This window comes from Natrix helvetica, assembly GCF_964273705.1.
Source record: "Natrix helvetica genome assembly, chromosome: 4".
In the NCBI taxonomy this organism is placed as follows: domain Eukaryota; kingdom Metazoa; phylum Chordata; class Lepidosauria; order Squamata; family Natricidae; genus Natrix; species Natrix helvetica.
Genome location: NC_138550.1, coordinates 170,218,642 through 170,242,224, shown reverse-complemented (window position 1 = coordinate 170,242,224; position 23,583 = coordinate 170,218,642). Strand labels below are relative to the sequence as shown.

Sequence of the window (23,583 nt, the reverse complement as noted above, 5' to 3'; positions counted from 1 at the left end):
TTGTAATTGCACAAATTTAATTTCTTTCCTTTTTAAAACATTTTGCCCATGCACAGACCTATTTTTGTCCAAGTGCACGCGCACGGAATCGAACCGGCAGTAATGCCGGGGCAACCCACCCCTGCTTTGAACGGTCACTAAGTGAACGGTTGTAAGTTGAGGACTTCCAGGAGAAGAGTTTCACCGACACGCCAATTTTGTGCAGAATGGAAATTTGCTCGCTGGATTGGCTTCCTGTGGCTGGCAGTCATCGAAGGGGCTCGCTTAAGTACACAACGTCCGTCTTTAAATGGCTAAAATTTGTTTAAAAAGAAAAAAAAACCAAGCAGATCCGGTTTGTGGTTTTCTTTTAATGTTCTTTTTTTCCCCCTCCTTCTTCAAAAAGCTACCTGAGATTGAGACGACGGTGCAGCCGCCGCCCCTAACTTGAAGATGCCGCCACCGCGGAGGCCCTTCGGTCATTTCCGGGCGCTGTCATAATTGGCGCAGAACCAGTCGCACATTTCCTTCACGGCTGCAGGAGAGAGGAGAAGAGACGGAGGCAATGAGATCCGAAGGAGGGACAGTATTTCCCCCCTCCTTGAGCAAGAAAAGTTAGGGCCAGCTTTCCGCAGGGGTGAAAATTTAGCAAATTTGGGATTTTGTCGCGGGTTTGAAAAACGGCCTTTGGGAAGATTTCAGCTAGAGAAAAATATATTCTGATTTTCTTAATAGAGTAGTGGAGTCATTAAACAAACTCTTATAATCCAATGACTACCTGTAGAAGTGAATTTAACGCTTATGATTTTTCCTCCAATGTCAGCTCTGTGCACTGAGAAGCATAATCAGAGTTGGAAGGAACCTTGTAGGTCATCTAGCCCAACCCCCCCACCCCGCCCAAGCAGGAGACCCTACACCATTTCTGACCAATGGCAGTCCAATTTCTTCTTGAAAGCCTCCAGGGATGAAGCTCCCACAACTTCCAAATTATCAAATTGTATATAATTGTATATGAATGAATGAATTTCACGATTTCCCGTGCCCTGTTAATTCTACACAATTGTACAGCCCATTGTAGCCAATGCACAAAGCAGGACTAGGCAAACATGGATCAACAGGACATCAAATTGTGACTTTTGTGGCTGTTGTCTTCGAGGGGTGAAGGAGATCCACTCCAACAGGTCCAAGTCCCCCGAGGCCACATGGAAAGACCCAGGACGGAGTCATTGGACGTGGTGCTCTTACCTTGATCGAACGGCGTGAATTGGAAGTCAGGCAGGTATCTCCTCAGCTTGGCATTGCTGGCCGTTTTCTTGAACTGACCGTCTGATTTGGATTCGTCAAACTTGAAGTAGGGCATGAGGTTAAAGATCAAAGACAAGCTGGAACCTGAGCCAACAGATTGAGGGGGCGGTTTTGTTGGCTTTGGAGGAAAATGGGAAAGGGTCAGTCAGGCCAGGGCCTTTCAGCATTAGAACAGCTTGTAGAGAGGGAGGAGCAGGGGCAGGATGAACACAAGAGACTGAGCTTAGGTGAGGAGCAAGGACCACCCCCTCCTGATCCTCGAGCACGGAGAGTGGAGAGAGGGCGAGAACAGCACAGACTGAGCAGGCTACTCAGGAGGAGAACGTCCCACCCATTTGAACTTTCCAAGAGTCCTTGGACTAATTAACTGGATCCTTTGCTTAATACAATACAATAGCAGAGTTGGAAGGGACCTTGGAGGTCTTCTAGTCCAACCCCCTGCCTAGGCAGGAAACCCTATACTGTTCCAGACAAATGGCTATCCAACATCTTCTTAAAGACTTCCAGTGTTGGGGCATTCACAACTTCTGGAGGCAACTTCTGTTCCACTGATTAATTGTTCTCACTGTCAGGAAATTTCTCCTCAGTTCTAAGTTGCTTCTCTCCTTGATTAGTGAACTTCTGAAGTGAACTTCTGAAGCTTCCTGAACTTCTTGATTTGCTCTGCTGGATTTAGATGTATTCTCATTGTGCCCAGAGAGAGAGAGAGAGCTCTGCCTCTACCTAGGATCGAACTCACAGCCTTCTGACTGTGAGGCGAAAGCTCCACCTCTAGGCCACCTTCTTTAGGCCAAGAAGCAGGTGGCTTCCACTTAGGGGGGAACCAATACTAGACATGTCCTTGAAGAAGATCTACATATTGCTGCAAGCTGCAATATGCAGATGGGGAAGGGTAGGGCAAGTCAGGCTAAGGCATTTGAGGATTAGAATAGCTGGTAGACAGGGAGGAACAGGGGAAGGATGAACACAAGAGACCAAGCTCGGGCGATGAGCAAGGACCACCCCCTCCTGATCCTAGAGCATGGAGAGTGGAGAGAAGGAGAGAACAGTGCAGATGAGCAGGCTACTTGGGAGAAGAGCGCCCTGCCCCTCTTCACACCTGGGGAATGGGACAACTATGTTTGCCCTCCAAAATTTATCACTGTGCAGCCTTGGTGTACAAAGCGCTGGGTGCATGTTGGGGGGTTTGTCATCTCTTTGCTCTGGGACCTGCCAGAAATGTGGGAGCGTTTGGGGAACTTTGGAGCAACAAAGGGGCGGTTTGAACTGCCAGCTGCCTGTGTGATCTCTGTGGTTATCCCAGTCAGTTTGAGTTTTGTAGGGTTAAAAACGTCACCCAGAAGTTTGGAAAGTCGGAGGCGGCCATCTTGCAGGGCTGTGGTTCATAGAGAGGATGGGAGATCTTGGGAACAAGGCCTACCGTATTTTTCAGAGTATAAGACGCACCTAGATTTTGAATTTTTTTTTAAAAAAAATTGCACTCTGCAGACCTCCCAAACCCTTTGCAAGCCTCATTTTTTGTGAAAAACAGGGCATGCAGAGAGTTTGAGAGGCTTGTAGAGAGCTCCTGGGGGCTGGGCAAAAATGAGCAAAAAGCAGCCCATTTTGGCTCATTTTTGCCCAGGAGCACTTTGCAGGCCTCCCAAAGCCTCTGCACGTCCATTTTTGTGAAGGGGGCAGGGTTTCCGGAGGCCAAAAATGCCTGCGTTCAATGTATAAGACGCACCCAGATTTCCTTCCTCTTTTGGGGGGGAAAAGGGTGCGACTTATACTCCGAAAAATACGGTACATGTGACAGATGTCTATGGAAACAACTCACAACTTGTGTTTCCAAATCCCGAGAGGAACTTTCAGATGTACAGACTTCAAATCTTGAGAACTTTCAGCTGTATGTCCCAAAGGGGCTTTTTTTTCAAGAGACCACTGGAGTTTCTGGTTTTTCTTTGAAGACGTTTCGCTTCTCATCCCAGAAGCTTCTTCAGCTCTTACTGGATGGTGGGGAAGGGAAAGATTTATTCTGATGATGATGATGTTGGGCCAGGAAGTGGCTATCCTTGATCCAGCCCAAAAAGTCAAATTGGATGAGTCAGAATCAGAATGGAGCTGGAAGGGACCTTGGAGGTCTTCTAGTCCAGCCCCCCGTTCAGACAGGAAACCCTATAGCAGTGAAGGCTAGCCTTTTTCGATATCGTGTGTCAGCCTGCGTGCCGGAAATGGCACACAAAACCATCCCGCAAGGAATGTGCACCCTTGCTTTCCTTCCCATGCACAGGAGCGCTGAAATCTGGAAGAACAGCCTTCCAGCACGCATGCGCACACCGGGACCTGAACTTCGGCACATGTGCGCACCCAAAAAACAGTTGGCTGTCGTGCATGCGCGCACCAGAAACCCAGAAGTTCAGGTACCGATGCATGCATGCACAATGGAATGGTGCCTTTCCTCGTTTCGGCACTCTCGCATGTGTGAATGCCAGCTGGCCAGCACCCATGTGACCATGGGAATGCTTTCGGCATGCCAACAAGACCCTATAGCCATGATGGCAAACCTATGGCACAGGTGCCACAGGTGGCACACGGAGCCATTTGTTAGGGTACGTGAAGCATTGCCCTTTCAGCTCCAGCTGACTTTGGCCTTCATTTCTGGCTGTTGTTTGCCCTCCAGAGGCTTCTCTAAAGTCTCCGGAGGGCAAAAAACAACTCAACGCACAAACCGGAAGTTCAGGAACGGACTTCTGGTTTGCGCATTGGGCTGTTTTTCTGCCTCCGGAGGGTGAAAAACAGCCATACGGGCAACCGGAAGTCCATTCCTGAACTTCTGGATTGCCTGTAGGGCCATTTTTCGCCCTCAAGAGGGCCTCGGGGGCGGGGGGATTTTCACCCTCCAGGCTCCTAGAGAGCCTTTGAAGCCTGGGGAGAGCGAAAAATGGGTCCATCGCACGCCAAAAGTGGGGGGAGGGTGGGGGTCACACTCATAAAATTATGGGTGAGGGCATGCCCGCACACGACCCCCCTGCGCTCCCCCACTTTTGGCACGCGATGGGAAAAAGATCATTAGCCATCACTCCCCTACAGCATTTCATACAGCTTCTTGGATGATGGTGATTGACCAGCTGTCTTCAAGGAGCATCAATCCCTCCGTTCCCCACCATCCAGTCAGAGCTGAAGAAGCTTCTTGGATGAAAAGTGAAATGTCTTCAAAAGAAAAAACCAGAAAGTCCAGTTGCCTCTTGGAAAAAAAACACCTTTGAGGCAACCCTGACCTGGAAAACTGAGCATCTCCATAGACTTCCCACTGCTTAGCAATGGAAATTGTGTCGTAAGTCGAGGACTAGCCACATTGTGGAAAGAAGCGGAGGTTTTGGACTGCTCCAAGGCCTGGGGGAGCATTGACAAAGGATACCAGAAGTTGTCCTTTGAAATCCATGGCTTGCCCGATGCATTCAGCGGCTTCTCGTATGGACACCTCTTCTTCTTCTCCCACTGGGACAGAAGCAGAAGACAACGGTGAGACCAAGTCCAGAGATGCCCCACCATTCCTTCAATCCATCCCGTCATTAGGCTGCCCACGCCCTCCCTTGCCCTCAACCTTCCTGAGATGGGAAGGGATGGGATGGGACTGGTCTTGGCAGTGGAATATGGGCTGGCTGAGAGGTCCCTAGTGCTCTCTCAGCTTGACTGTTTACTTGCAGGCATTTTATTACTCAAGTAGGTAACGCCATCAGTGCTAGTAGGGAGTGAGCTTTGTGGACAGGAGGAGGACAAGGAGAAAAAAAGGTGGAGGAAGAGGTGGAAGAGGAGGTGGAGAAGGAGGAAGAGGTGGAGGAGGAAGATGACAAGGAGGAGGAAGATGAGGAGGTGGAGGAGGAGGAGGAAGAGTAACAGGTGGAGGACGAGGAAGAAGTGGAGGAGGAGGAGGAGGAAGTGGAAGAGGAGGAGGAAGAGGTGGTGGAGGAGGAAGAGTAACAGGTGGAGGAAGATGAGGTGGAGGAGGAAGATGAGAAGAAGAGGAGGAGAGGGAGGAGGAAGAGTAACAGGTGGAAGAGGAGGAGGAAGAAGTGGAGGAGGAGGAAGAGGAGGAGGTGGAGGAGGAAGAGTAACAGGTGGAAGAAGATGAGAAGGAGGAGGAAGAGGTAGAGGAGGAGGAGGAGGTGGAAGAGGTGGAGGAAGAGGAGGTGGTGGAGGAAGAGGAGGAGGAAGAGGTGGAGGAAGAGGAATGTGGGGTCCTGCATGAACTCTGAACTTGGCTGTTTTCTTTCAGATGTTTCATTACCCAACTAGGGAACCTCATCATTCTGGGAGGGAGGGAGGAGGGGAGGGGGAGGAGTTGGAGGAGGCAAAGGAGGAGGACAACTGTGGGGACCTTGGTGCTCTCTGAGCTCAATTATTTTCTCACAGACATTTCATTACCCAACGCGGGAACATCATCAGTGCTGGAAATGAGGGGGATTTGCAGAGGAGAGGGGGAGGAGGGGAAAGAGGGGGAGGGGGAAAGAGGGGGAGGAAGGTGGAAGGAAGAAGAGAAGGACAACCGTGGGGGTTCCTGGTGCTCTCTGAGCTTGGCTGTTTCCTTGCAGACGTTTTATTACCGAAGTGGGTAATGTCATCAGTGCTAGAAGGGAGTGTGCTTGGGGACAGCAGCAGGAAAAAGAGGAGGAGGGGGGGGGGAGGAGGAGGAAGAAGAGGCGGAGGAGGAGAATATAAACAGGAGGAGGAGGAAGAGAAGGAGACTAAATAGAGAGCCATTCCTTACTAGCACTGATGGTGTTACCTAGTTGGGTAATGAAACGCCTGCAAGACAACAGCCAAGGTGAGAGACCACCAAGGACCTCACACTGATTCTCCTCCTCCTCCTCCTCCTCCTCCTCCATTATGTGGTTGGGAGGAAGAGAGTTAAGGCAGCTCCTTCCATAGACGTTTTCAGAGGATAGATTTGATAATGCAAACAGTTGACTTCACTCTGGCAAGATTCTGTCTCGAGGCCAGGAAATTGCTTAGAAGGAACTCTTGATTTTTGGAGCCCGGCAGCCTCCCTCATTCCTCTCCTGGCCCTTAGCCCTTTTCCTGAAACTTCCAAATTTGGCCGACAAACATTAAGCAAGGGAGACAACAGGTGCATCCTGAAAAAAAAAACCTGATATTTGAAAAAAAAGTGTTCCAAATCCAATCTCAAGTTGCACTTACCAGACAAGATAATGGGTTCTATTTCATTGTACTCCCTTAACACCCAAACGAAGAGCCGGGCCAGGTCCTAAAAGACGTTAAGAGAAGAAATTGGCAATAGAGGTAGACCTCAACATACAACAGATTGCCTAGCAACCGTTCCAAGTTACGACCAACTCCGAAAAGAGCACTTACGCCCCAGATTCAAATAAAGTTGCCCCCCCCCTCCTCTGCGCGCCTGCAACCAGAATTCCAGCAATTAGCAACCCAACTGAATTTACCCCTCTTGGCAGCATCTTATGATCGCAATATTGCGTCTTACAAGAGCTTTGTGGAAAAGTGGCACCTACTCCCCATTTTCAGCAAAAACGGAGAAGCATTGGTTCGCTTCACGACTGCCACGTTCGCTTAACTGCCGCAAAAGAAGGTATTTCAATTGGGCTGGTCACATGATCAACCTGTTGTACGACTGTTACAACCTACATGTCGAACAGGGCTGTCAAACTCCCGGCCCGCGGGCCAGATCGGTCATGCGCAGGTCATGCCCACGCCCAGTCTAGGGTGGGGGGTGGGGGGGAAAGTTCCGATACGTCACATGATGCCACTGTGACGACATGAGTTTGACACCCCAGATGTAGAAGGTGACCAGGCGGAACCTGAGGGAGGGGTCAAACGTGGCATCAGTCATGAATCCCTGCACATCTGTCCCGTCTACCTTGAATTCCTTCTACTCTTATCTCCTGCTAATTCCCCTTGGCTGTTAGTAGTTGAGATTCTAGAACAGAACAGAACAGAACAGAATAGTAACGGAGAGCCTCCATTACAGTCGTTGGTTGAGCACAAGGTGTATCTAAAACTCTTGTAGAACCATTTGAAGTCATGTTTCACACTGGCCATCCTCAGACTGAACTTGTTACTTGGACTCCTCCCTCCATTCCAAGGGATGCAGGGGGGATTAGGCTTACCAGAGAGTAAATGAACTGCCTCCGAGGCTTTCCCGTCCCCCAGACGGAGACATCGGTGCCGTTTTCTGGAGGAAAAACACGGAGAAAGTTGGCCGTTAGATACAACATCTCCCACCTTCTGCAATTCTTCACGCAGGAAATTTACACCTTCCCACTGCAAACGTCCTTTGATGCGGATTTAATTTTCTTAGTCCTCAACTTACAACACTTCATTTAGTGACCATTTGAAGTTTCAATGGTGCTTTAAAAAAATGACCATTTTTTCACACTTAGGCCATCATGACCTTTTCTGTCGCACTGATTAAGTGAATCCCTACAGTTGTTAAATTGTTCACACAATTGTTAAGTGAATTTGGCTCCCCCATTGATTTTGCTGGCCAGAATGTTGCAAAAGGGGATCAGGGCATTGCGACCCCCCAAAATATGAGTCGGTTGCAAAGCCTCTGAATTTTGATCATGTGATGAAGGGGAAGGCTGCAAGAGTTGTAAACCTGAAAAATGGTCTTAAGTCACTTATTAGGTCCTACGGGTGGCTGTAACTTCAAGTTGTCACTAAACAAGTAGCAGTAAGTTAAGAACTTCCTGTAAATAAATGAAATAAATAATAACATAAGATAATAAAATAATAAATAAAATAGAATAATTAAAATAGAATTAAAATGGAATTAGAATTGAAATAAATAAAAAATTAAAAGAATAAAAAATAAAATAAGAAAATAAAATAAAAAATAAATAAAAAATAAAATTTAATAATAATAAATAATAAATAATAAATTTAAAAAGATAAAATGTAAAAAATATATATAAAATATACCATATTTTTCAGAGTATAAGACGCACGAAGGTTTTGAAGAGCAAATTTTTAAAAAAGTAGGTAGGTAGATAGATAGAGGGAGACAGAGGGAGACAAAGAGAAATACAGTAGGTAGGTAGGGAGATGTTTCCAGGTGTATTTATCCATGTGCTGGAGAAGGAAATTGCAGCACCTAAGACTTTGTTTCTGCTGGCACAGCACTTGATCAATGTAATTCTCATCAATCACTCTAACTAAAGAGCTTTCTGAAAGGAGGGGAAAAAACGGATTTTGCACTCTGCAAACCTCCCAAAAATAAAAGGCATAAGTAGCCTTGAGGGGGGGGGCTTGCAGAGTGCTCTGGGGTGGGGCAAAAACGAGCAAACGGGCCATTTTTTTGTCAAAAAAATTGCATGCACAGCCTTATGGAGGGGCCATTTCTTGCTCCTTTCTGCCCTCCCCAGCCCCTAGGAGCTCTCTGAAAGCCTCCATAAGGGTATGCACAGCCATTTTTGTGAAAGGAGGCAAAAAAATGCTGTATTCGATGTATAAGATGCACCCAGATTTTCAGCCTCTTTTTTTGAGGGGAAAAAGGTGCGTCTTATACGCCGAAAAATGCGGTAAGTAAAATAAAATATAAACTTTTTAAAAAAATAAATAAAAAATAAAATAAATATAAAGTAAAAAATTAATAAAATAAAAAAAAATCCAGTAAAACAAAATAAAACCAGTCCCAGGTTCTTTTTCTTGTGCGTTTCTTGTGCTTTTCATTAGTGCCGCTGTAACTTTGGACAGTCACAATGAATGCCCACAACTGTCTTCCTGAGTCACTGTTTCCCTCCCACGGGTCCCCACTCACTGGGCGGGCGTGTGCAAAAGGCCGGCCTGTTCTAGGGACAGCAGAGAGGGGTCGCTCTCCCCCTGCCCCAATTCCAAAGCCTGTGCAGCCCATCCCGGCATCTGAAGGCAGCACAAGGAGCCATTTGGCAGCCGGCAGGGCCTGTCAGCTGCAGCCCCGGATAAGCGCAGAGGGAGGCTAAATGCTTAGCAAATGCGCCGGCAATCTTGGCTTGTCGGAGCCGGGATTGTAGCTCAGACATTGTCTGCCAGGACTCCGAACTGCAGCAGCCGCATCTCCAAGAGGCTCTGATTTATTGATGACCCTTGATGGCCTGGAGGGAGGGGGGGAAGAAGACAGACGGAGCCAGGAATCCTGGATGGCCGCTCTCTTCCCATCTCTTGCCTTCTCTCTTCAACCGCAGAGGAGGTGGGAAATGCACCCTTCCCCCTCCCACGTATCCCAATTAGCCAAATCTGCATTTATTCATTTGTCTTTGTTGCTGGAGCAGGGGGATGGACTAGAAGACCTCCAAGGCCCCTTCCAACTTTGTTATTCCGTCATTTTTTTTTAATTTCCATCTCAACTTTTTAAAATTTTTTTTACAAAGAACTCAAGGTAGAAAACGTATCCAATACATTTTCCTTTAGTTAACAACAACCCTGCTAGGTGGGTTGGGTTGAGAGACAGAGGGAGAGGGAGGGAGGGACAGGCCTAAAGTCACCCAGTCAGTTTTCATGACTAAGGAGTGACTAGAACTCAGAATTTCCTGCTGATTGGCTGAATGTTACCCATCTGGTTTTTATGCCTAAGGTAGAACTAGATCTCAGTGTCACCTGGTGATTGGCCTAAAGTTACCCAGCTGGTTTTTATGCCTAAAGTGGGACTACAACTCACCATCTCCTGGTGACTGGCCCAAAGTCAGCCAGCTGCTTTCATGCCTAAGATGGAACTAGAACTCAGTCACCTGGTGATTGGCCTGACAAACTAGTTTTCATGCCTAAGAGGTGGGACTAGAACTCACCATCTCCCAGTGATTGGACCAAAGTTACCCAGCAGGTTCTCATGCCAAAGATGGAACTAGAACTCACAGTCACCTGGTGATTGGCCCAAAGTCACCCAGCTGGCTTTCAGGCCTAAGGCAGGATTAGAACTCCCAGTATTCTGGTGATTGGCCCAGAGTCCCCAAGCCATCTTTCATGCTTAAAGTGGGACTAGAACTTACCGTCTCCTGGTTTTTACCTCGGTGCTTCAACCACTAGACTAGGCCAAGCTGGCTCTCACAAATTGTTTTGTGTTAGAGCAGTGTTTCTCAACCTTGGTGACTTTTAAGTCCTGTGGACTTCAACTCCCAGAATCCCCCAGCCAGCACTGGAATTCTGGGAGTTGAAGTCCACAGGACTTAAAAGTCACCAAGGTTGAGAAACAGAGGGTAGGCCAAGAGACAGACAGATCTCACACACACACCCCCAAACCACCCCATCCCCATCCCGCTCTGTGACTCACTCTTGGCCAGGTACACTTTGTGGATGAGGCCTGGCAGGACGTGGCCGTTGTCGATGCTGAAGTTGTCGTGGGGGCCGAAGATGTTCGTTGGGATGGTGGCCGTGAACTGGCACCTGTGCTGTTCGAAGTATGCCCTGGGGGAGGAAAAGGAATTGGGAGGGGGAGGGCAGAACAACTGGGGCGCTTAATAGCAAAGAAACACAGGGAGTCCTCAATTTATAACAGTTCATTTAGCCCCTTTTCCACACTTACGACCATTACAGCATCTCCACAGTCATGGGATCAAAATTCAGAGGCTTGGCAACTGGCATGTACTTATGACGGTTGTAGCATCCCAAGGTCCCCTTTTGTGACCTTCCAACAAGCCAAGTCAATGGGGAAGCCAGATCTGCTTAACCACCGGGTGACTCACTTACCCACTGCAGTGATTCACTTAACAACGGAGGCAAAGGAGGTGGCAAACACGGGGCACAACTCACCTAACAAATGTCTCGCTTAAGGACAGAAATGTTGGGCTGAATTGTGGTCGTCCCCTACGGCCGTGATTGAACCTGGAACTATGGTCATAAGTCATGCCATTCGTTAAGCGGGTCATCACAGGACCGATCTTATTTTCGGACTCTTTTTTTTTTTATGGTGGTCGTTTGAGTGAACAGAGCAGTCATTAAGCAAACCCACTGTCCAAAATAGGCATTCTTGGACATAAACCAGAATATTGCAAATCATGGTCACAAGACTACGGGAAACTGCAAACAGCTTTAAATGCGGGTTATTGCCGAAGCATCCAAAATACTAACACGTGACCGCAGAGTTGGGCAGCTGTCAGAACTTCGAATCGAGTTCACAAGTACCCTTTTTGTGGATTCTGTCGTAACTTCAAGCGGTCACTAAGTGATTAGTCGTAAGTGGAGGACTCCCTGTACAGAGAATCCTGGATGTTGGAGCACAACGGAGAACAGCATTTCTGCTGCTAAACGAGACCGCTGTCGAGGTTGTTGTTGTCGTTTTGTTAACGCTTGTGGATTGCCCCATTTTACGACTTTTCCCACCGCCGTTGTTAAGCGAGGCACTGCCATTGTTAAGTTTGTAAGATGGTTGTTAAGTGAGCCTGTCTTCCCCACTGACTTGGCTTGCTAGAGGGTCACAAAAGGCGATCACCTTTTAATCGTGTCAGAAGTATAAAGAAAGTCCCTTTTTTTTAGTAACTCCAAACGGTCACTAACTGAACTGAAGTTGTAAGTCGAGGACTATCTATATACCTCAACACCATCCCGAATAGCTCAGTCTTAATTGTCGTCAACTCAGTGTAAATCCATAGCTTTTTTCCCTCAGGATCTTAGAACTCAGAACTTAGAACAGCTGGCTGGGGGATTATGGGAGTTGAAGTCCATAGGACTTAAAGTCGCCAGGGTTGAGAAACACTGACTTAGAACTAAGGAGAAATTCCATTCCATTCTATCCCTATCCCTATTTTATTCTCCCTTAACCCAATCTGATTCCTGACTGGTCCTAGCAAATGATCAGATGAGACTTACCTGTTCTGCACATCAATCATCCTTTTGGCGTACGCGTAGCCGAAGTTGGAGCTGTGCGGGGGGCCGTTGTGTATCTGGAAGGGAGATTTTGCACGTTAGAAAGCCCGAGGGACGTTCCGAAAATGGAGATTTCTGGTTAAAGTAATGCCACTTTATAATGCCTTGGTAAGGCCACACTTGGAATCCTGCATTCAGTTTTGGTCACCACGATGTAGAAAAGATGTGGAGACTCTAGAAAGAGTGCAGAGAAGAGCAACAAAGAGGATTAGGGGACTGGAGACTAAAACAAATGAAGAACGATTGCAGGAACTGGGTATGTCTTTTCTAATAGACAGAAGGACCAGGGGAGACATGATAGCAGTGTTCCAATATCTCAGGGGTTGCCACAAAGAAGAGGGAGTCCAGCTATTCTCCAAGGCACCTGAGGGCAGGACAAGAAGCAATGGGTGGAAACTAATCAAGGAGAGAAGCAACTTAGAACTGAGGAGAAATTTCCTGACAGTTAGAACAATTAATCAGTGGAACAGAAGTTGCCTCCAGAAGTTGTGAATGCCCCAACACTGGAAGTCTTTAAGATGATGTTGGATAGCCATTTGTCTGGAATGGTATAGGGTTTCCTGCCTAGGCAGGGGGTTGGACTAGAAGACCTCCAAGGTCCCTTCCAACTCTGCTATTGTATTGTATTGTATTGGTTCTCCTCTGAAGGCCAAAAACAGGCAAGGCAGGGAGAGACCTCCAGGGACCAGCAGGAAGACCAAAGATGATGGAGAAAAGCGAAACCTGGACCAAATCCAAATTTAGGGTTAGGAGGAACATTGGAGAAATAAGTTTTGACCAGGGATGGCTAACCTTTTTCGGATCACATGCCAAAAGCAGAGGGAGCAAAAGGGGGTCGTGTGCAGGCGTACCCTCACCCATAATGTTATGTGCGTGCATGCATGTGCGTTCCCCCTCCCCTCCGCCGCTTTTGGAGTGCAATGGCCATGTTTTTTCGCCCTCCCCAGGTTCCAGAGGCTTTCTAGGAGCCTGGGGAGGGTGAAAAAAGGCCAAAGGCACAAACTGGAAGTCTGCTCCTGTTTGCACGTTGGGTTGTTCTTCGCCCTCCAGAGCCTTCAGGAAAGCCTCCGGAGGGCCCAAAACGGCCCAAAATGAAGGCCAAAGACAGCTGGCCAGCAGGCACATGCGCCTGGAGCTGACAGAGCAAGGCCTCACGTGCCCTAAGAAAGGGCTCTGCATGCCACAGTTTCGCCATCACCTCCGAGAGACACTCCATGAACACGACAAAAATATCAGCAAATAGATAAATAAAAATTTATCCTTATACCCACCTATATTCTACGGTATAGAGAAACATTCAGCGTAATTCAGAGAAGTCTTTCTCAATCTCAGCAACTGTCCCAAAGGTGCTTTTTTCCCCCCCCCCAGGAGGCAACTGGACTTTCTGGTTTTTTTCTTTGGAGACGTTTCACTTCTCACCCAAGAAGCTTCTTCAACTCTGACTGGATGGTGGGGAAGGGAAGGATTGATACTCCTTGCAGAGAGCTGGTCATTTGCATCCTTTGAGAGAGTCATTGAGGCCCCTTGGAGATTTGTCTGTATCCTCATGGTCACTTGAGTGGCGCAATTGGTTCCTGTCTTCTGCAATTTTTTTCCCTCTGGGAATCCATTCCTCCTCCCACGCCCTTCCAAGGGTCTTCATCCCAAATTGCTAAAAGCTAAAAGTCTGTAGAGATTCTCGGTCCTCCGGGTCATGATTGCCCCAAAGGTGCTTTTTAGGAGGCAACTGGAGTTTCTGTTTTTTTCCTTTAAAGGCGTTTCGCTTCTCATCCCAGAAGCTTCTTCAGCTCTATCCTGTCAGAGCTGAAGAAGCTTTTTTGATGAGAAGAGAAACGTCTTCAAAGAAAAAAACAAAACAAGGAAGTCCAGCTGCCTCCTGAAAAATGCACCTTTGGAACACGTCTCTTAAAAGTTGCTGAGATCAAGAAAAGCTGCCCTAAAGATACATTTGAAAAGGGTAATACAATACAATAGTAGAGTTGGAAGGGACCTTGGAGGTCTTCTAGTCCAACCCCCTGCCTAGGCAGGAAACCCTATACCGTTTCAGACAGATGGCTATCCAACACCTTCTTAAAGACTTCCAGTGTTGGGGCATTCACAACTTCTGGAGGCAAGCTGTTCCACTGATTAATTGTTCTAACTGTCAGGAAATTTCTCCTCAATTCTAAGTTGCTTCTCTCCTTGATTAGTTTCCACCCATTGCTTCTTGTTCTGCCCTCAGGTGCTTTGGAGAATAGTTTGACTCCCTCTTCTTTATGGCAGCCCCTGAGATATTGGAAGACTGCTATCATGTCTCCCCTAGTCCTTCTTTCTATTAAACTAGACATACCCAGTTCCTGCAACCTTTCTTCATATGTTTCAGACTCCAGTCCCCTCATCATCTTTGTTGCTCTTCTCTGCACTCTTTCTAGAGTTTCCACATCTTTTCTACATCGTGGCAACCAGAACTGAATGCCGTATTCCAAGTGTGGCCTTACCAAGGCATTATAAAGTGGTATTAACCCTTCACGTGATCTTGATTCTATCCCTCTGTTGATGCAGCCTAGGACTGCGTTGGCTTTTTTGGCAGCTTCTGCACACTGCTGGCTCATATTTAAATGATTGTCCACTAGAACAATCATTAAGGGTGAGGTTCAAGCTAACTGTCTCTAGAATAACAGAATAACAAAGTGTTGGATGGGACCTCGGAGGTCTTCTAGTCCAACCCTCTGCTCTGATTCTATACCCTACTGGGCAAATGGCTATCCAGTCTCTTGTTGAAAACCTCTAGCAATGAAGCAGACACAACTTCTGGAGGAAGTCACTCCCCTGATTAATTCACAGAGTAACAAGAGTTGGAAAGGATTTTGGAGGTCTTCTACTCTAGCCCCCCTGCTCTGGCTCTATACCATTTCAGACCAATGGTGAGAAATAGGAGAAGAAAAACTTCCATATATCTTGATTGCTTACAATTCATAATATCCCATTGTCAGGCCTGCAGCCCTCTTTTCTTTCGGATCTCTGGCCTGCCACGCTTTCTATTCTTTTACTATGCATTTTCTATGGTGGGAAAATGGGAGGGGGGATTGTATGGAGTTAGATAATATGTAGCCATAACAATATTCTTTCTAGGAAGCAAGGTCATCCTTTGTCTCTGCATCTCTGCACCTGACCGGAACTGGATGGGTAGAAGCTGCCAGTATGGCAGTGGGAGATTGGACCATGGGATGGACTTGTGGGTGTGGGGGAAAGATCTTGGACTTTCAACTGGGTGAGGAAAACAGGGAAGCTTTCAGATTTGGGTTTTCCCAGATGTGCCAACGTGGCTCTCTTCATAAATTGGAACTCTGAGCAATCCTTTGCCTCGGATTCTGATTTAATTTTGGATGCTATTTGGAACGCTGACACCCATGGCACATCTCTAGGGGATAAAAATCTGAATTTTTCACACTTACAACCACTGCAGCATCCCTGTGGTCATGTGATCAATATTTGGACGCTTGGCAACCAGCTTCATATTTATGACGGTCGTAGTGTCCCAGGGTCACGCAATCCCCTTTTGCAACCTTCTGACAAGCCAAGACAATGGGGAAGCCAGATTCATTTAACAACCGCATTTCTAACTTAAAAACTGCAGTGATTCACTTAACGACCGGGGCAAGAAAGGCGGTAAAACGGGGTAAGGCTCACTGAAGAACTGCCTCGATTAGCAACGGAAATCTAGGGCTCCATTGTGGTCGTAAGCCGAGGACTACCTGTAAGTGGAGAAAGGGGGGTTCGGGTCACCGCCCTTACCATGGTCTCATCAATAGGGTAGGTGGTCTTGTCTGGGAATATGCAGGTGGACAGGCAGGAAACGACTTTCTGGACGCCGGATTCGAATGCCGCTTGCAAGACATTGTCGTTGATGTGGATATTCTTCCTCTAGGGACACACAAAGGTAGAGACCCACAACCAGGTGTTGCAAAAATGTTATCAAGGCTGAAATTGGCTATTTGCCCCTCTTGGCTCAATCTCTTTATTAATTAAACACATTTCTTTATTTATTAAACACATTTCTACGACCACCTAACTCAAACATAAATGACTCCAGATGGCTTAGAGAAGGGGTGTCAAACTTATTTTCATTGAGGGCCACATTAGGGCTGTGGTTGCCCTTGGGGGGGGGGGGCTGGCTGGGCAGGCGTGGCCAACTGGGTGGGTGTGGCCCAGTGGGGGGTTCCAGCCGGTACGGCCGTACTGGGAGTAGTCGGGAGCAGCCGCCACTGTACCGGTACGGTGGCTCATTTGGCCCATCCACCCGCCTGCATTCCATACCTGTTTTTAAAGTGATTGGCCAATTTCACCTGGGTGTCGCAGGGGTGGTGGAGCACGCATGCGTGCATGACCAGGACGGCCAGTCCCGTGCGCAGCATACCGGTAGTGACAGGGAGAGGAACCCACCACTGGTGTGGCCAGCTCGATGCCTGCAGTTGTTACATGAGTAACACAGTCATTAAGTGAGTCCTGCTTCCCCACAGACTTTGCTTATCAGGAGGTTGCAAAAGGGGATTGCGTGACGCCGGGAGACTGCAATGGTCATAAACACGAGTCAACTTCCAAGCGTCTGAATTTTGATCACACAACCACGGTCGTAAGTGTAAAAAAACGGCCATAAGCCACACTTTTTTCCCCCAGGGCTCTTGTCACTTTGGTCACTAAACGAAGGGTTGTACGTCGAGGACCGCCTGTCCTGTGGTCCTTGGGGAGGTTTGAAGAGTCTCCTTTTCATTCTTCTCCGCATTTTCCGACAGGCAAAATTCAACCCAGAAGAATCGCTCTTTTATGCACGCTGTAAATTATGCAGTGCGCTGGAAAGAACCGCTCAATGTTATCTCCGTCACACAGCTACTCCGCCAATTTTTTCCCATGCTTCTTTCCTTGCCAGGGCCATTTGTTTAGTCTCCCATAAATTTGAAAAGTATAAGAGAACGATCAGCAGAATGCGTTCAAAGAAAGGAACTTTGCAGAAGGCTGGGTGGGATGGACCGACTCCGCAGCTTCTCGACAGCTCGAATTTTCTTGAAACAATAGATTGACCCAAATGGGTGCAGAAATGGAGCTCCCATCATCCCCAGCCAGCAGGATATTGCTTCTCAACGATGGTGGGCTTTGTGGTCTTGTTTGCATTGGGAAGAAGATATTTCTCGATTTCCAATAATTTGTTAATGTTCGGAATTAAGACGACACAGAGACTTATCTTCACACGGTTGTATGGTCGTGCGATCAAAATTCAGACGCTTGGCAACTGACTCATACTTATGACGGTGTTCTGACCCAGGCTTCCTCAGAAAGCAAGAAGCAAAGTCTTGGTCCCTGCAAAACCCCTTTTATTTACACGACTGTGAATTCCTTTCATTCACAGACAGCAAGGCTTTAGCAAACAGCCTTTCAAAGGAATATTTATCCACCCGAACCTTATCTTGTCTGGAGAGCTGCCAAGTAACTAGCTTCCAAACACAGAGCAAAGCAAAACTTGGCACAGAGTTTCATAAACAGAACTTTCCAGACCAAATGAACAAATTTGTTTTCTGCAAAAGCCCCCTCCCCATTCGTTCCTCTTTTGTTTTCTCGGGGAGGGGCCAATCATCTCCAAGGTGTGGCTTTACTCTTAAGTCAACCCTGCTTTCTAGGTTGTTCTTGTCTTCTGGCAGCGTTGCTCCTGCGCACACTGGGAACAGGCTCCAGCTGTTCGTCTGCCTCACTGCTGTCTAGCCCCCTCTTGTCTGAGCTTTCCTCGGCCCCCAGGACTGGCCCATGTTCCTCCCCAACCTCCTCACTGTCTGACTCTGCAGCCAGCTCTGCTGGCGGGCCACAACAGACAGTCACTGTGACCCGGGGTTACGTCATTCTCTTTCGTGACCTTCTGATAAGCAATGTCAACGGGAAAGCCAGATCACTTAACAAGCGTGTGACTCACTTAACCACTACAGCACCACTTAACAACTGCGGCAAAATGGTCGTAAAATGGGGCAAAACTCACTTAACAATTGTGAAATGTGGGACTCAATTGTGGTTGTAAATTGAGGACTATCTGTAGTTCGTTTCTGGAGGGGGGGGGGAAACGGCAGACTGAACACTTCCGAAAATGTGAAGATCTCCGAGAGGATTTAAAAAAGGAGGGATTTTCATCCACATGGAGACTTCCTAGAAAAATATAAATACAAGCCAAGAACAAGCAAATATGCCACCTATCAGATTCAACCTTTAGGTTGAGCAAATTCACCAGAGTCCCATTCCAGTTCCACCTTTTTGGAATATATATATATATATATTTTGCAGAATAAGTTTATAATTTATTTTTAAATGTAGACGGAAGGAAAGGAAGGAAGGGGAGAGAAGGGAAGGGAAGGAACGAAGGGAGGGAGGGAGAAAGGAAGGGAGGAAGGAAGGAACACAAAAAGAAGTGAAGAAGGGAGGGAGGGAAGAATATAAAAAGAAAGAAAGAGAAGGAAGGAACATAAAAATGAAGAAAAAGAAAGATGGAATGAAGGGTGAGATGGGAGGAGGGAAGGAAGGAAAGAGAGGGGAGGAATAGGAAAAAAATAGAAAAGAGAAATGAAGAAAGGAATATAGAAAGGAAGGAAGGAAAGACGGAAGGAAGGAGGGAAGGGACAAAGAGAGAGAACGAAAGAAAAAAGAAGGAAGGAAAGAAAAAAGGAAAGAAAGAAGGAAGATAAAATCAGCTTCCTGTGTCTTTCCTTCGCTTTAGAAAAGCAGTCGAAGGGTTTGGGGGAGCCCTTAGAATGATTCACGAGGCCATTTTGTCTTTCTACCGAAAGAAAGGAAGCTGCTTTGTTCTGGCTAAAGAACAGACCCTGGTTCTTCCAAGCAAAGATGGTTTGGGAGCATGTAGGGTTACACCAACCAAGCAAAGGGCCTTCCTGGGAGACACGGTGTGGGACCAGTCCAGCAGCCCTGCCCTTGCCTGACCTGGCAAACACACCCTGCATTTTGTTTTGACACAAACCTGAAAGAACCAAACAATCAGGGTTTGTTTGGGGTTGGCCGGGCCAAACTTCCAGAAGTCGCTGGCTTGTTTGGGGTTCGAAACAAAGCGCTTCCCTGTTTAGGGAAGGTCGTCCACCCCCACACCATCCTCACCCAGAATTCCAGGTTGTGGTTGAGGTTCCTGAAGAGCCCCCCGACTATGGCCGCCAGGTGGATGACGTGGGTGGGCTTGTGTTTCTCAAAGAGGGCTGTGGTCTCCGCGGCATTCCTGGAGGAGAGAAGAGAGATGGAAGGCAGAGGACACATTTCCCCTGGGCATGTCACATGGGTTCCAGGCAGGGCGGGCATACGTCAACTCCCAGAATTCCTCAGCCAGTATGTTTTAAGATGGGTGTATTCTACTTCTGCAATTCCGCATCCAAAATGCTTTAAGACGGATGGACTTCAACTCCCAGAATTCCCCAGCCACTATGATTTAATATAAGATGGATTCAACTTCTAGAATCCTACATCCGTGTTTTAAGATGGGTGGACTTCAACTCCCAGAATTCCCCAGCCACCATGTTTTAAGACGGGTGGATTCAACTTCAACCTTGCTGGCTGGGGAATTCTGGGAGTTGAAGTCTACCCATCTTAAAGTGGCCAAGGCTGAAAAACATTGTCCCAGCTTTAGGATCCCAGCTTAGACCTCACCCAAATGTCTTCTCCAGATGTTCCCAGGTCCTGCAACTGCTACAAACCCAAGTCAGAGCTTCCATAAATCCAGCAGTAAACCTCACGCACTCACGTTAAATCAGCGTCTTTGGAGGACACAAAAATCCACTTCTCATCCGGCTGCTGTTCCCCATCGGCAATCACCTTCTGAATGGCTTTTCCCACCAGGCCGGAGCCACCGGTCACCAGAATCCGTTTCTGCTTTTCCAGCTCAGCCATCAATATGAGTTCTGCAGAGAGATAGACAGGTAGGTAGGTAGATGGATATAGAGATAGAGAGACAGATCGACCGACAGATAAATAGATAGATGGAGATAGAGACAGAGAGATAGGTAGGTAGGTAGATAGATAGATAGATGGCTATAGAGATAGAGATAATAGGTAGGTAGGTAGGTAGGTAGATGGATATAGAGATAGAGAGACAGACCGACTGACAGATAGATAGATAGATGGCTAGAGAGAGAGAGAGAGAGAGAGAGAGAGATGATAGGTAGTTAGATGGATATACAGATAAAGAGACAGACCGACAGATAAACAGATAGTTTGGTTTGGTTTGGTTTTATTGGACTTATATGCCGCCCTTCTCCCAAAGGACTCAGGGAGGCGTACGACATAAAAACACATATGACAAAAGTTTAAAAAGATTAAATAGATAGATGGAGAGAAAGAGAGATAGGTAGGTAGGTAGGTAGATGGCTATAGAGATAGAGAGACAGACAGACCGATAGATGGATATAGAGAGAGATAGGTCGATAGATAGATGGGTAGATGGAGAGAGAGAGAGAGAGAGAGATGATGATGATGATAGGCAAGTAGGTAGATAGATAGATGGGTAGATGGATAGAGAGATAGAGAGACAAGACAGACAGACCGATAGATTGATATAGAGATAGGTAGATAGATAGGTAAATGGAGATAGATAGATAGATAGATAGATAGATAGATAGATAGATAGAGATAGATAGATAGATAGAAAGACAGACAGACAGACAGACAGACAGACAGACATGATAGGTAGGTAGGTAGGTAGGTAGATGGGTAGATTGATATAGACAGAGAGAGATGGAGACAGAGATAGGTAGATATAGATGGGTAGATGGAGGGAGATAGATAGATAGATAGATAGATAGATAGATAGATAGATAGATAGATAGATGGGTAGATGGAGATAGATAGATGGGGGATAGGTACTTCTTGGCCCACGCACGTCGACGAGAGTGGCGAGCGCCTGTGAGCAAAGGTTTACTTCGAGCCCTGCAGCCTTTGCGCCCTCTGGCAAGCAGTCTGCGACGCACTGTGCTTGTGCACACTTTGACATCACACGTTTCACCCCAAATTCTCGTAATCTGAGGCGAGGTTAGCTTCCTGTCAGCCCTGGAAATGCGTTGCAGAGCCCGGTCCTGCCGTTTGGTTGACTTCCTTGGTCTTCCAGAGCGGAGCCTGTCCTCCACTGAACCAGTCATGTGGCATTTTTCAACCACTCTGCTCACTGTGGTGCGATGGCATTTCACTCTCCTGGCTATTTCTGTACAGGAGTGGCCCTCTTCGTGAAGCGCCATGATGCGATGCCTCTGCTCCGTGCTGGTGAAAGCAAAAGCCTTCATCCTCGCCTGCAGCCAGAGCCAAATTAAATTTATCCATGCTTTCCATGCCTATTTATAGTCAGAGAGCATGACAACATTGATTGGCTCATAGGATTTAGCCTCTGTGCCTTTTGATTGGTCAGCCAAAGCTCACTGCTGATTGGCTTCTTTCCAGCCTAACATTCTCGGGGAAGATTCAAGGTGTGTTTGTTTTAGCTCATAAACTCACTCAAAACCTTTAAAAGAACTTTGGTTATATTAATAAAAAGTATGCATCTCAATCCGACTAGAGAAAATTTCATCGAAGTACTAATTTTGCATGGTTTCTATGAGTGAAAAGATGATTGAACATGTAAATACAGCTTAAAACTGAAAGCGTGCAGGACTTTTTCACGGTGCTGTAGGTAGGTAGGTAGGTAGGCAGAGAGAGAGATAGGGAGAGAGAGAGAGGAAGAGAGAGGTAGGTAGGTAGGTAGGTAGGTAGGTAGGTAGGTAGATGGATAGAGAGAGAGAGAGAGAGAGAGAGAGAGAGAGAAAGAGAGAGAAAGAGAGCGAGAGAGGTAGAGAGGGAGGGAGATAAAAAAAGGGTGTTCGGTTTTGGGGGTCTTCAGCCCTTAATCGATGCTACTTCCATCAGGGGCTCTGGAGGATTAAACCAAGCCAAGATCAATCATCATCATTAAACTCTTGCAGAAAGGCAGGTTGGTCTTCAGCAGATGCTGGCTAAGAAGAAAGCAGAATGGGAGTTTCTTCTCTAAAACAAGGTTGCATCTCTGCTTCTGATGGGGGTGAGGTGGGTACCAGCCCCTCCTAGCACTCTGCACATGTTCAATTATCCATCTAGCCAGGAGATCAAATTGGGGGCATGGAGGAGGGGGGGAATGGGAATTCCCCCCCCACCCTCAAGAAACCATGGTTTATAGAACTCACACCAAGCCCTGAGCCAGCAGATCAGCCTAACCCCGACTGTTTGGGTTGGGGGTGGGGGGAATCTAACCCATAATTTTGCTCCTGGCTACAGTAAGAAACCCCCTGCCCCCAAACACTCCCCCTCACTTCTTGGATTGCATTTCAATCCCTCTAACCCAGGGAAGGCCAGGAAGCTCTCCATTTGCTCCTGCACAACGACCCTGTAAGGTAGACCACACACACATACGCCCAAAAGGCATAAAACGAGACAGAAGATTTGGGAGTGGGAGAAGAGGGGGGGGGCTAAAGCAGCTCTCCCCACTTATTTCCAACAGCCCGACCTCAGCCTCCCTTCCCCCACCCCCTTTCGGACGACCCCCTCCGCCTAACGCGTAAAGTCGGACTACCCAGCTCCGATGAGCGCTTAGCTTGCCAGCGATGCAGCGGTGGTCTCGGTCACTTCCTGGTCTGCGAGGACTTCAACTCCCGGCATGTCTCGGCCCCGGCGGCCCTTTGCTGAGGCTTCTGGGAGTTGAAGTCCAGAGACCAGGGAAATTGCCCCGTCGCTCCTTTTGCACGCTCGGGGATCGGTTTTTTTTCCCTTCCTTTCCGCCAGTTGCATGCTCCTTTTCGTGGGCGGACACGCAGGGGGACTTTTATGGGGGCGGGTTCCCGAGGGATTTGCAAAGTGGACCCTGGCTGGGGATGGGTGGATGGGGTGGGGCGGGGGTTGCAGATCCCAGGGCCGTGGGGGGGGGGGGAGGGGAGGAAAGACAGAGACCCTTGCAGCCGATCTTGGTTTTGGGCAAAGCTCCGCTGCAGAGCCGCAGAGGGAGGCTTGGAGCGGGGTCGCTGGATCCCGGGTGTGTAGGGGTCTGCAAAGCACCTTAAGTTGCCTCTCCAAGCTTCCCACACGGCTACAGGTACCTTTCGAATTACAACAGCTCGTTTAGTGACCGACTGAAGGGAATGGTCAATCAGGGGACTGTGAGTTGGATCCTAGGTCGATAGAGCCTTGGTGGTGGGTGGTTATTGCAGGCCACTTCTGCTGACTGCAACCTGGCACTGAAAAATCTCACCAGGCTCACGGTCGAGCCAGCCTTCCATCCTTGGTGGGTAAAACCCAGATTGTTGGGGGCGGGGGGGGGGGGAGCAAGAGGCTGACTCTGTAAACCGCTTAGAGGGGGCTGTGAAATGGTACATAGGTCTAAGTCAGGGGTGTCCAAACTTGGGAACTTTAAGACTTGTGGACTTCAACTCCCAGAATTCC

The 23,583-nt window shown here is 47.7% G+C and overlaps 1 protein-coding gene across 4 annotated transcripts; it reads right to left on the bottom strand.

Annotated features, from left to right (window-relative positions):
* On the bottom strand, window positions 1-22,851 carry GFUS (GDP-L-fucose synthase). 4 transcript variants are annotated; one of them, XR_014175292.1, is made up of 12 exons: window positions 21,029-21,458; window positions 19,895-20,051; window positions 19,261-19,375; window positions 15,913-16,041; window positions 12,082-12,155; window positions 10,547-10,680; window positions 7,410-7,474; window positions 6,466-6,532; window positions 4,685-4,764; window positions 1,225-1,324; window positions 390-514; window positions 1-293 (listed from the first exon to the last, which is right to left on the bottom strand). XR_014175292.1 is itself a non-coding variant. In XM_081951976.1 (11 exons), the coding sequence occupies exons 1-11, from the start codon at window positions 21,423-21,425 to the stop codon at window positions 459-461; spliced, it is 1,374 nt and encodes a 457-aa protein (XP_081808102.1). In that variant the 5' UTR covers window positions 21,426-21,453; the 3' UTR covers window positions 313-458. The 4 variants fall into 4 exon arrangements, 3 of the variants coding, with proteins under 3 accessions (XP_081808102.1, XP_081808103.1, XP_081808104.1); XM_081951976.1 differs by lacking the exon at window positions 1-293 and having other exon boundaries at window positions 313-514; window positions 21,029-21,453; XM_081951977.1 differs by lacking the exon at window positions 1-293 and having other exon boundaries at window positions 313-514; window positions 21,068-21,451.
* Window positions 22,852-23,583: the final 732 nt, after the last annotated feature.